Here is a 14,494-nt window from a genome sequence, read left to right as displayed (position 1 = left end):
AGTGACAGGATGTGGAGAGTGAAGTTAAGGACAGAGCCAATTAAGACTCCCAAGCAGAATGCATGGTTAACTTTAGGGGGTCACATTATCAACTTTGAGAGTAATGGGAGGTGGAAAGATGACAAGCTCGGTTTTGGATATGTTGAGCTTGAGGTAGCATTCAGCTAGAGATGGCAGAGAGGCAGTCGGTCAAGCAGGAGAGGAGAAATGAGAGAGGACAGGGAAGAAAAGGTAGACTAGAGTGTCATCTATGTAGAGGGGATACTGGAGGCTGAAGAAGTGACAATGGTGTACAAGGAGAAAAGCAATAGGCAAAGAACAAAGCCTTGGGGACCAGACTAATACAGGAAGAGAAGAGGAGCAACTGCTTGAGGAAGTGAAGTTGAAGGAGCAATCAGAGAAGAGGAGAGGGTGATCAGCTGTGTTGAAAGCAACAGATAGGTCATGGAGCAAGAGCAGGGAGTAGTGGCTAATAATATATGGGATACCGCACATCATATGGCAAATTATATGAATATTAGAAGTCACAGAAGAGTTATGTGATCATATAAAAGCAATGAGTTGTAGGCTGCATGCTTTCATACAGGCGATTTCTAACAACTGTAATATCTTAAAGTAGGGAGTGTATTATTTCTAATACAAACACTTTACCAAGAGAGAAACAACTGCTATTTTTCCAAAATAATATGTACAATGATGATGAATACATCTGAACCACACAAATAGTTATAAAAAGTAAACAACATTCAAGGAAAAGGGGGGGGGGGGGTACTACTAGTAAAGCTACTGAAATCAGACTATTCTTAACAGAAATGCACAGCTGTGCTACCCGACACACAAATAATTCTCATACTTTGTAAGGCTCCTTCTTTCACTGAATGAAAAACAATCCCTGCAAATAGGGCATATTTCCCTTTAAGATCAGGCAAACTTTTTGCCCTGTGCTACAATTATCATGCATCTGTGAGAATCACGTGGTCCCTGGACATACAACCGAGTGTTTAATTTGAAGGTCACACCGTTATTTAAAAAAGAAAAAAAAAAAAAAAAAAGTACCTCTGCTTATTACTTTAGGATGTCTTATGTAAAAGGGATAGCATTCACAAACGCATATGTAAAAGTTTCTGCACCTGGTAGCACTGGAAATATCTGACATTGCATTAAATTTTGATATCCATCTTAGTGCAAACCTATTGTGCTCTGTGCTCTGCTATCTGCCATTTACTGCAAAAGGTGGCGAGAGGCAGACAGTGTCCTACAATACAATGTAATGTAAAATACCTGATGGTAAACAAGTGTGGCATTATGAAGGAGTGGTATAAAGCACACTCTCAAGTCTTTAATTGCTATGTTCTTTGTCATCTATGAATATGCAACAGCCCACCATACCAGAGCAGGGCCATCATATTACAAATAAAGTAATAACAATATCTAGTTGAATCTGTAGTTGCAAATGTTATTGTGAAAGTACTCCATAAAGAACAAAACATGCAATTTTGCAGACATGCATGCATTAAAAATGTATCCCAATACCTACTGGCATGCAAAACTGCCTATACATTAAGTGAATAAAACGCTACTGGCTAATTATAGGCCTTTCAACATTACATCACAATTAAGATGTTTATGGGCTATCAGTGTACTTAACATCTAGCACATCATCATAATGGTGTGCAATCCTCCAGAGACCAATGATTAGCATGGACAAACTTACTATTAGAGGTATATTTAATATAAACGCTAGGCACTGGTCAAACAGAAAGCTGTCCTGCACTTTATTATGGTATGAGCCACGTCTCTATCAGATAAAAAAAAAAAAAATACGAATCTTCAGTCTCAAGCACACTTTGTGCTAGTCAAGACACATCAACCAAAGCATGAGAGTTGATAGCACAGGAACACACAAGCAGTACATAGGGCATGACTTTACAAATACAACCAGGACAGATTTCACACTGATATCTGATCTGCGACATGTCATGTCTGCTCCAGCAACTAAAATAACCGGTTTAGCCAAACAAACAGAGCAGTAACAAAACAGGAGAAAGAATGCTCAGAGCCAGGCAGCACAGAACAATGTATACATAAAGCAATGTTTCCAGCATACACAAACCCCACTGAAAAATACTGGATTTCTCCTTAATATCTATTTTAGGCTTCAATTTAATCTAGCATTTCTTATTCAAAATATATACAGTGTTCATTTGATAAACTATTGCTTTTCCTCCACACAGCTTACTTTTATAGATAATTGTGCACAGCTGAGAGCTATGTATCCAGTTAAAAGGTAGATTCCAGACACTTACACTGGGGACTAAGCTGATCAGGCCCTGGGTACCAAAGTTCAGGGTGCAGATTGAGAGAATGTCTATCCTGGTGGGCAGCAGACTGTGCTCTCGAACTCGAGCGACTCCTCTCCCTACTTCCAAAGCAGAGAACCATGACCATTTTGACCCTTAGGTACTTCCAGTCACACTAGCTATCTTAGCAGTGGATGCGGTGTAGCCACTGCATAATTCTACCCCTCATTAAAGAGGGTAGTATCAGGCAAACAAAGAGCAGCAAAATTCACAGTATCCAGTACTTCCTGGTACGTATAACAGATCAGTTCCTCAGAATCAGCAGATGTCTGTCTCCTTCCAATACTTTCATACAGCTTGCTGTTCCCATTGAACCACCTGTAAGAAAATGATAAGTCTGTCTCACTGCTGCCCCCTTACAACATTTCCATGACTCCTCCTCCTCTCCCACGCTTGCAGAGGGGTGGGCAGAGATGGTCTCTGAGCAACAAACCCAAAACAATGTAGTTACCTCCAGGCTGTGGGCAGATCCTAGTCTCCTTAAACCTATGTCAAATGCTTTGTGACAGTCTGGAGGGAAACTATTGTTCACTCTTCACATTGAGTGCTCTGAACACACCTGGTGCCACTGCAGCTTAGAGAACGGACTGAATAATTCACCAGCAGAGCTCTGACAACTGAGGTGCTTACACATGGCAGACTGTGGTGCCAGCACTAAACCCATTAGAGGGGCCCTATTTATCTGTGCCTCCAAACTATTACTGGACATGACAATTATATTAATGCAAAAACTGTACATTCCAAATACAGAAAATGTACCTTATCAACTACAACAGACTTATTTACAAAGTATTAAAGGTGTACTTTTTCCAGGTAATGTTACTGATATTCATCAGTAATTATTTGACAATCTGCGTCTGATTCATTAAGGAACTCAAAATGAATGAAGTGTTTTGTTTTTTTTTAAACTCCCAAAAATCAGACATACGCACAACCGTATTTAACTAGAAGCGGATGTGAAGATACGTCTGTTGATGAATATGGGTCTAGGTCCACTCTGCTCAAACAGACAATACACTGCAAGATATGTCTAATACATATGTGTAATCTAAAATAAAAATCAAAAAAAAAAAATCACAATATACACAGAAAAAAAAAAAAAAAAAAAAAATGCAATTAATGTTACCTGTTAATAATATAGGGCCTGATTCATTAAGGAAAGTTAAGCAAAAAATTGAGTAAGTTTTCTGCACAAAATCATGTTGCAATGCAAGGGGTGCAAATTAGTTTATTATTTTGCACATAAGGAAAATACTGGCTGTGTTCATGTAGCACACAACTACTTTATAGCTTATTTGTACACTAAAATGTAATGTTAATATAGGACACGCCCCACCCAAACTATAAATCTGCCATCACATTCTAAATTTACCTCCCCCTCCAATGCAACATGATTTTGCCTTACTTGCTTACTTTTGCTTAACATTCCTTAATGAATAAGATAGCCCATAGTCATTAATGACAACACACACCCGATCTGGTGCAAGTGATACAACAGCAAAATGCGAACCTTTGCAATGCCCAAAGCTTGAAATCGGACATTACTGCCTGCGCTCAAGATTGGCACGTCCTTGGTATACATTGACTAAATGCATATGCCCAGTTCCCCTCCCTTTTCACCCCCTGAAGTCGTAGGCTGTAGTAAACATCCTTTGCGCTAGAAGCTGAATTGGATGTTGTTGTGTTCTCTGGCAAATAGTCTGGTTCTGGACATGTGCAGAATGATTTTACGCAAAATATGGCACATATAGGCGTTTATATTCTTTAACGAATCATGACTTATTTCTCTGAAATACTAGACAAGTCGTTATATGTATACATTTAGGAAGATTTCTTGCGAAGACACTTTTAAAAGAGGTACAGTTCAATTTCCTCAAGTGTAAAAAATCTGAGCAATGGAGGTCTGTTAATTTAAGCAAGCAGCCTAACTGAGCTTCTCCATGCAGGTATACACCAAGGTGGCATCAGTTAAAAAAAAACAAAAACAAAAAAAACCCCACTGGTATATGCAATTGATAAACAGTCATTAACACTGACGAGTAATCAGTGCACTACCTACAGATTTATTTATGCTGGGAAAACAGCCATAGAGATGTAAATTATTCTTACAATGAGTTTCAGGCACAAATATTCCTAGACAGGTGCAACCTTTCACCACACCCTTGCCACAATAATCTACATTACAAGTGAATGTCAGGCAGGTACAGAACTAAAACATTAAGAATAAACTACAGAAAAACCAGTTCCAGAAAGCAGGGGTTTGCTTTGAAACAGCTTGGTTTGAAGAGAAAACTCTACTTCTGTATTTTCCCATCAATGACCAGCTCTTGGGGGAAAAAAAAAAAAGGTCCATTACTTTATTTTTTTCTATCTGTGCGGAGTTTGTACGTTCTCACCGTGTTTTCGTGGGTTTCCTCCCAAACTCCAAAAACATAGTAGGTTGATTTGCTGCAGACTAAACCAGACAAAAGTGTTTGTGTGTTAGGTAATTTAGACTGTAAGCTCCAATGGCACAGGGTCTCATGTGAATGCTTAAGTATTCTCTGTAAAGCACTGCGTAAAATGGGGGCGCTATATAAATTAATTAAGTATACTAATAATACACGTTCATGCATGCCTGAATACAACGGACACTTATCACAGTCTACAACTTGAGAAGTGGAACTGGGGAGGACTAATATGGGCTATGTTTAGTGAGGGGGTTCAAACGCAGATGTGGCCTATTCAAAAATTCTAAATTATATTTGAAAATAAATATTTATACAAATTATATTGTTAACAGTTATTTCATGCGTTCTGATGTGGACTTTTATTGTACGTACTGCAGACTGTTCTGTGTGTCTGTGTACGGCAAGTAATATTTAGGCAAAACGTAATTTCACCCAGATTCAAATCAAAACTTATCTTGATATCCTTGGATTTGAATACGGTCAGAACCATGATCTAGTTGCATGCTTCTTTTAAATGCACAACTTACGTGCAAGCTGTGTTCAGACATGAATAATGAGCTTTGACTTCAGCACATTTCTTTCAAACTCTGAAATAAATCAAGTAGTTACCTTTGGGAACCACCAGACCCACCTAATGACTGTCTTATTAATGTATAAACGAATCTACTGGAGAAAAAAAACCAGATCCATACATTTTGAATAGACTGGGGTACTCTGAACCAAAATTTGGTCTGACACTATGTATGTATGTATGTATGTATGTATGTATGTATGTATGTATGTATGTATGTATGTATGTATGTTGCTAGCTTGTTTTTTGGTTACCAATCTTGCATACTTTTGTCTTGCTCTTTGACTCATTAAATCATTTTCAGCCAATTTACATTGGTTTAACTTGGAATATATTCTTTTATTAACAAAAATTGACCAACCGTACATGCGTTTTTGATTGTTTAGATGCAATGCAAGATAGGGCTACCTTTTAAATGTATAATAGAACAAAACATCTGAACAATATGGTGTTCTCCAAACCTGCCAATGGGGATGCTAGCTTTATGCAGAGAGGAACAGAGCGTGCCGGAAAGTCATGACCTAGTTATTATAGGTGTAATGTGCAAAGTCTTGTCAGAATAAAGTTACAGTCTGCTGTGCCGACACCTCTGCTCCTTTAGACTGATTTGCTGGGTGGCACCCAGGGCAAGTACTTTGGATACAGTGTGTCCTCTTCTCTCATATATGCACAGAAATAACTTTCTGGGCCTTTTATCTGCATCTGACTTCTGAAATCCCTACATTTGGGGTTGTACTAATTGTTTGAAAGTAACAGTCAAACACCATTTTAAATGTTGTAAGTGACCACATACAATTGATGTAAAATTCAGTTAAGTGTGAAGTTGACAAAATCCATTCATTTAGCGGTCACACCTTACGATATGTAAAATCACTGAAATGCACATGTTATAAAATGGTTAATTAATGATGAAGATATATTGGTATTTTGGGGCAGAGCATAATTCAAAATAAGTTACAAAATTACTTGACAGCTATGTTTTGCACTCCAAGATTAAGAAAAATGGCTTATCAACAAAGTTTATGATAAGAGTTTGATTCACATATGATCTGGGTTTAGGCCAGAAATAGCTGCTCAGACCACCAGTTTATTCACCTAAAAGCAGAGCCAGTATTCAGGATAATGTAAAATGACATCTTCCCTAAACACCAGAGATTTAACTGGTTAAACCCTCAGCACTGTAATTAAAAATTCATAGAACAGCTTGTGAATATGTCATGAGAACAGAACATCTCAATTTTGAACAGCATTTTCAAATACATTAGGAATACAAATTATGCACAAAGAATTTACTGTGCTTACAAACACTCCCAGACTTATTCAGGTGCTTCACTACAGAATGCATTGATATTTCTGTAGTACATGGATTTGTCGGGTAAAATCAAATCATCAGACCATACTATAACTAAGAGGTGGTGCGTTATTCTATGATAGAGTGTCAAATATCAACGCTTGTTCCAGTCAATTTCACCATAAAAATCTGTATAGGAATTATAGGCAATATCTGATTTATTAACTATGGGCACAATTGCTTATTACACATGTATGGTTGTGATTAGTACTAAAAAAAAATAATCAATTAGCAAGCTAGTACATAAATATTTAAAGGATAACCACTTTTTTTCTAAGTTTAACTATAGAATTCACCAAAATGGCAATACTGTTAACACTACTTCTTGTGTGACTTGTGTGAATCTGAATGCTTACATTGGACACATATATCTCAGATGGGTAAAATAGATCTATGACCACTTTTCTGAAATACAATACACACTGTGTAGTATATTAAATAATATGCTCTTGTTCCAGATGTTAGGATTTGCAGTGTAACCATTGAAATATTAGGAAACACTGCCCCACAATCAAAAATCAAAATCAAGTATTTGTTGTACATGCAGCACACCTGGTGGCAGAATTGGACATTTAGAAGTGGCGATATGAGAAATGTAATAGTAATATATGTGAATGGAATTTGATAGTTTAACAACAAAAGCAGTAGGAGAAGTGGCAGCATACCACCATATATACCCCCCATGAACCAATGAGCACACCTATCTAGGAAGTCATGAAGGGAGGGGATTTCCACAAACACAGAGACTCTGAAGGAGCAGTAGGGAGAAGAAAGTAAAAACTAGAAGAGAATTGGGCCATGGAGGCCAATCACGGTGAACAGATGAAAAGGCTGGTTATATTATCAAAAGCAGCATAGCATTCCATGAGGTTACGTATGGAGGAATGGAGCAAGCTAGGCAGTTGTAGAAAAGCTGCTCATGTAGTTTGAAGGTGAAGGGAAGGAGAGAAATAGGCTGGTATTTGCAGAGAGGCTGGGTCAAGAGGTGTTTTCTTTAAGATTGACGTGATAAGCAAGAGTTTCATTGAGGATGAGAACGTGCCAGTGGAGAGACACAGATTGAACAGGTGAGCTAAAGATGGACACAAAGGGAATAAAGTTGAGAAAAAAAGACGATAAGAAGAATGCAGATATTTCATCCTCTGTTATGGGGGAAAATTAAAGGGTAGACAGAGTGCAGAAGGTGAGTGGGATGTGTGGGTCTGGGATGAGGAAATATCCTGCCAAATGTTGTTGATTTTGTCTTCGATGCAAGCAAGTTGAAGGTGACAAAGACACCTGGGGTAGGAAGAGAGATGGATATTAGAAGTGGAGCAGGTTTTGCTTATGAACAGAAATGACAGTGTTGCAATATGAAAGGATCAATGTACAGATTTCCTCCACAGGCGATCAGCAGTGCGCACTTTGCTGCAAATGTGTGTGTGCGGATCAAAGATGGTAGCCCAGTATAACCTTGAAGAACAAACAACAAAAACACTTGTTTTTGCTGTGATACACACGTTGCTGTGTCATTTATCAATGCTTTCCACAAATTTAAGAGTCTTTATTTGAGGACTTCGTTGGACAGGTAAGGCCTAAAGCTGCACAAAGCGCAACCATCTCTGAAGGCCATACACATACCATAAGGATTAACCCTTTGATCCCTCATCCATAAGAAAATACTTCTGAAATCACTTAATTATTTACTTACTATTGTTATTAGTGTACATGTTTTGTACATATTTGTTGGTTCCAAAGGCACAAACCTATGTTTATACAGGCTGAATCCCCTATGCCATTTTGCTTTGCATTGGTCCCCTTGTAGGGATGATAAATCTGGTATGGATCCCATTCCTCTGTAGATTATCCAAAATCATATAAACCACAATATTTTTATAAAAACTTGTTCTATTTAGAAACAGATGTTCTTTCCCAAAACAGAATGCAGAGAAACCCTACTCATAACTTCAGTTAGCATATGATTCATTGATAACGTCTCTGGATATGGTCAGGTTTTCACTTAGTATTTCACATTCAGACCAGTAGACTGACAATACAAATACTTAGGGGGCACAGTGTATGTGACATACATTGCAACTTAAACATTTAAAGTTATACCAACTACTTCATGACAAAATTGTTCTCATTAAACTTAAAGTTATTAACTGTGTAAGTTAAAATAAAGATGCGCCAATAGCTGAAGAGATCTCTAAAGACTTACAAATATAAGCCATCTGGTACAGCTGCTTTTATCACATCATAAGCAATTAGAGCAAGTTTTGTTCGAACAGTTATTAATGATAAATTACATTATCTACAGGACAAAAACATTCCTAGTAACAAAAGCAAAAAACAAGATAAAATGCATATACTATACTACAAACAATAATGCTTGAACCTGTCTGTGTGAGATTGGTTGACAAAGGAAGAAAAAAAAAAAAAAAAAAAAAAAAGACATTATCTATGCTGTCCCCCTACCATTAAGCATATTATGTGTGGGTAGAATGCATTCTACTAGGTTATCTCTCTGACTGGCTCCTCATTTGATATTATAGTAACAGAGGATTCTCTTGGGCAGGAAAGTGATGGACACTTTAAGCAATGTGATGATCTGGTTTGGGCGCAAAAGACAAATTTGCAAAATTTGAGCTAGCCTAGTTAATGTCTTTATACCTTTATCAATACACTCAAAACATCTAAAAAGAATGTTTTCCTCTGTGGGCCCTTTTTCAGCCATAACTAATGGATTAACCTCCTATTAAAAGAAAAAAAAAAGAAAAAACAAACAAACAAAAAAAACACATGAGGCTATATAATGTGACAACTGCACTTCCTCAGATTTACCACCTAGGGTTACACTGAGGATAGATACGGCAAACAGTTTTTTTGTACGCAAGGCCATTTATTATTAATATTGTTATCATTATATTATTTATGAGGTGCCACAAAAGGTTCCACAGCGCTGAGAGCATAGGACAAAACAGAACACAACATACAAAAGTGCAATAAATACTAACTCAATTGAGAACAGGAACAGGGCAAAGAGGTAAAAGTGAGTTCCAGAACATTAAGGACCGGATTAGAAAATAATGGGAAAAACCAGACTAAAGCCCGTTAAAGAGATTCGAAAGAAAGAATCCTTTTTTCCCCCCAGATAGCGAGGTAGAAAATTGGGATTTTACTCTTAAAGTTGATGCAGCTGTAGCTAGTCTCTCTGCAAAAACTACCATTCCACTGGAGAACAGATGCCTCTAACAGTTTCCACGGTTACATCTCTCTGCTGGAACTGTTGTGAAGTCTGGGGTAGCAGCGGCCTCTGTTTCCAGAGCCCTTAGAATTTGGAAGGACACATTGTATAAAGATACACAGGACAAAGGTTAATGGGAGAGTTTTTATTAATAAGTATAGAAACTGTGAAGGAAGATTGATTTTCTATGTTAAGCTCCCTAGATATGCTTCGCAAGAACTATAGCTTCAACAGTGATAGTTAGGAGAGCACCTTGGCTATGGCCTTGGTTAGATGGTCCTTATTCAAAAATAAATTGGTCATGCTCCATTTTGAAGGTTCCTTGTTGTTTGGAAATACATTGAATTCCATGGTGCAGAAGGTGACAAATAAAAGGCCACCTCATTTACCAGAAAACCTGAAGACACCAGTGTCCATGCACCATCAAACTAGTGAATTTATTGGAATCTTCCTGGTAAGCAATGCTTCAAACAGTTTGGAAGGAAGTCCTTCTATGGTTCCAGAGGCAGGTGAAGGAAGGTTTAGGCAAGTTAAATCCCCAATGACTCAGAGTGGATTCAACTCCCATAGTCTGTAGTAGAGAGAAGAATATAAAAGTATTTACAGATTTGGCTACCAACTACCCAAGATCAGTGGGTATGGGATACTGTAGCCAAATGTTACAAAATAGATTACAGAGAGATTCCAAGGTGGAATATATTTATACATAAATACAGGACTCCAGTACCTATAATGTAATAGCAAAAGCATTAAGCAATACTTTGCAAACATTCTTAGGGAAACAAGTGACTTTACTATTCCCAGCCAATCACAGAGAAATAGGCTTTTATTACAAGTTTTTTTTTTGGTACAGACACAGTCAGAAGACTGCAAGACAATACTTGTTTTAAGGATGAAAAATAGGTATCCAAGTAAAGCACTTTAGTATGGAAACAGTGAATTTCATTACAATGGCAAAACATTTTCTAACATACATAGGTCTGCAAAATGGTAGCATTCCAACATCAGCGGTTCTTCAGATCTTGGGTTACCATTTTCAGTTCACATGCCTACCACTCCGGCTTTCAACATCCCCAAGAACATTCACTAAGGTATTTGTGGTATTAATGGCAACATTGAGAAAGCAGGGGTCATGGTCCTGCCTTATCGAGACAATATTTTGGCGACAGGAGATACACAGGAAACGTCAAGCAAGAACAGACCTCACGGATGGATCATCAACAGAAAGAAAAGAAAAAAAAAAAAAAAAAACCAAGACATCAGGATATCAGGCAGTCAGATTCTAACAACTAGTGGAAAGAATCCTTGAGAAGAATTCAAGGAGTATTATGTAAGAACCAGAATGGAATATTCTGACAACAGATTGAAGCTCTAAGGGCTGGGGAGGACACAACTGGACTCACAAACCGTACAAGGTACCTGGAGTCACCTTGAAAAATAGCTACATATAAATGTCCTGGAAATGCAGTTTGGAAAGCAATTATTCACTTCCAACTTGTTACACCATACACATTTCAAGGTGTTTCCATACAACCAGAAAGTAGTGGCATTCATAAACAAACAGGAGGTTACCAAAAGTATGGGTTTTCTCCAATCAGAGAACCCAGAGCAGACAAGACAGACGCACTAACAAAACTGTGGTAATGTCATATTGGATACATATTTCCCCCATTTCCTCATATCCTAAAAACTCGGAGAAAGATAAAGGAAGCGGTGGAAGTAATATTAGTTCTTCCTTTTTGGCCTTGGCGACTATGGTTTGCCATAGCCTGAGAGATGCTTTTAGGACCACAGTGGCCTCTACCAGCAAAACTGGATCTGATGCACCAGGGACTAGGGTTACATACACTCTGCATGATGGGATGGAAAAGGAGTCTCTAACAAAGTGACAAGTCTTATTACAGAATCTGAAAAATGTTATCTTTTGGTGCAAACAGAACTCAATTAGTCCAATGTCACCAAGTATTCCACAAGTACTGCACCATCTTCAGCAAGGCTAAAACTAGGCCCTGGCTCTTAATACTCTAAAAGGTTCAGGTCTCAGCACTAAGTATTCTTTTGGACACAAGATTAGCATAGGAAAATGTAATACGTTTCTTCCATGCAGTCGAAGAACACAGCCCTCTCTTAGACCATTAGTAATACCATGGGATCTTAACATACTTGACTCATTAGTAACAAACACTTTTGAACCTTTGCAAGAAATTGCTCTCCAGTGACTCACTCTTAAAAATTATATTTCTGAAGGCAATTAGGCAATTACTTTTATTTGGAATTCTGATAATAGGAGAAATACATGCATTACGGTGCAAATAACCATGTATAAATATTTTTCCAGATAAAAGTAACACTAAAAGGACAAATCTAAGTTTTTCTTGCCTAAGGTTGTGTCCATTTCATATAAAATCAGGAAATTACATTACCAGCATTTTGCTCACAAGCAGAGAATGAAGATGAGAAGCAATGTCATACACTAGATGAGACAAGAGCAATCACCATATATTTGTGGAGAACAAAGAAACTGAGAAACACTGATCACAGCTCTTTGTCTTACCTTCTGGAGCATGACAAGGACAGGCTCAATTCAAAGGATACCTTTGCAATATGGACCCGTGAGGAATTCATAAAGGAATAAAGGGGGAAAGGTCTTGAGGTGTCCAAAATTATAAAGACACACTCAATGCAAGCACTGGCAACTTCCTGGGCCCAAAGAGCACAGGTGTCACCAATTGAAATTTGTAAATCTGCAAAAAAAAGTCTACAATTTACACTTTTACAAGACATTGGCCCACCTAATATTACTGCTTGGGTACATCCCATTAGTTATGGCTGTCAGGGAGTCCAAAGAGGAAATAAACATATTACGTTTAACTGTTAATTTTCTCATTCCACGAAGGACGCTATTGCAGCCCTAATATTCCACCCTTGTTGTTCGTTCTATTTTTAAGAAACCGCAAAGGAAGTTACTCAAAGGAAGAGGAAGAGGAGGTGTCACACATTATAGCCTCATGTGTTCTCTCTTCCTGTCTATGCTCGACTGAGTAGGAGGCTGCCATGGAGTCCACAGTGGACAGAAAATTAACAGTTAAGCATAATTTAATTTAAGACCACTACAGCCAAAATAAGTGATCTTACATCTGGAATTAAGTCAGTTTACTTTCAAATATCAAAGTTTGGACAATACAATGTTAAATCAATCAGTCTTTCAATTATACCTTTATATAAAACATGTTCACAAAAGCAGTCTGAATCATTTGTAACTCTGACTATGAACATAAATAAATCTATAAATACTGTGTTAATAATGAACACTTTTTTGAGACTTATGCCTAAATGTAGAACAACAAACCAAAACCTCTGATAAACATTAAACACTTTCTGATAAAACAGAGTAAAGTTGTGCAGTAAATTTTACTACAACTACAAATAACCAGTTGTAAATTGGGTTATTGATTCCTGGTGTAGATTTTCACTTCACCTCTTTCCAAACTGTGGGGAGATTGAATACCATTTAAAAACAATCCAAGAGATTGCGGTATAAAAACAAATCCAACTAGCTCACCATGTTCTGAGGTCTCCTTTCTTCTTGGCCTCTCTCTCTGTGCAGATACAACAGAGTCCGTTTCAGTCTCATTGTCCAGGTTTTCTTGACTGCCTCGAGTATTTGGACTGTGACGGGAAAAAAATGTAATCAGAAAACCTCTAACCATAGCCCATCACTATATATTACACTATATGTTCCAGGCTACAGAAAATGTTTTACTAGACAAACACTAAACACTTACCATAAAATATTTCCTTTGGAACTATTTTAAATTAATACTTAAATGCTAATTAAATGTAGTTTATGTGAGCACTTACAACATCCCCTCATGGTCCATTGTTAAGTTTAAAGGAATAATGCTTCAATGTTATAATAGTTGTATAAAAATACACTATTTTTTTTAAATGATATTCAGCAATTTTTGACCATGATTATAAGCTACAGAATTTATCATGTGGTTGGTCTTTAATGCATTCCAGTCCAATAGTAATCATAAAATCATTTTTTATTGTTAATCTGTTGAAAAAGCAATTCTGTTTTTATACGGTTCTCTAGAGGCGCACTATTAAAATCAGAAACGTGCAAAGATATTAGAAAACCAGTGAAATAAAATAATGATAAAAAATAGTGATAAAAACAACAAACACGATTGAAGTTGGTATGGGTTGTGTGTAAGTATCATTTCTTAAGGAAAGCAAACCTTCACAATCATGTAGGGTGTTACTCCTTTGTTTATAATAAAGCGACACTTTTGTATCAGAGTGGTGTTACTAGATAACACACATGTTCACAAACATACAAAATATATATATATATATATATATATATATATATATATATATATATATATACACATACACACATATATGTACACATACCTGCACAGTAGCTATATTAATGTCATGGGAACCAAATCATGATTCCCATGAGTAAGCCTATAAGGCGAAACGTGTGGTGGGTTGTACGTTCTTTGTGACGTCACAGACAAGCCG

At 37.2% G+C, this 14,494-nt stretch overlaps 1 protein-coding gene across 4 annotated transcripts in view; it reads right to left on the bottom strand.

Moving 5' to 3' along the window:
- DVL3 (dishevelled segment polarity protein 3) overlaps window positions 1–14,494 on the bottom strand; it is a 75,102-nt gene that overhangs the window by 17,784 nt on the left and 42,824 nt on the right. For 3 of the 4 annotated variants that reach the window (XM_075202417.1, XM_075202414.1, XM_075202416.1), the window contains exon 4: window positions 13,521–13,627. In XM_075202417.1, coding sequence (XP_075058518.1) covers window positions 13,521–13,627 — 107 coding nt within the window. Of the gene's footprint in view, window positions 1–2,306; window positions 3,135–13,520; window positions 13,628–14,494 lie in introns of those variants that run through there. The other variant, XM_075202418.1, reaches the window with a different exon arrangement.

The sequence above is a fragment of the Mixophyes fleayi genome, chromosome 3 (genome assembly GCF_038048845.1).
Source record: "Mixophyes fleayi isolate aMixFle1 chromosome 3, aMixFle1.hap1, whole genome shotgun sequence".
NCBI classification, from domain to species: Eukaryota; Metazoa; Chordata; class Amphibia; order Anura; family Limnodynastidae; genus Mixophyes; species Mixophyes fleayi.
The sequence above is the reverse complement of the archived record's forward strand: the minus strand, read 5'-3'. Positions and strand labels throughout refer to the sequence as shown.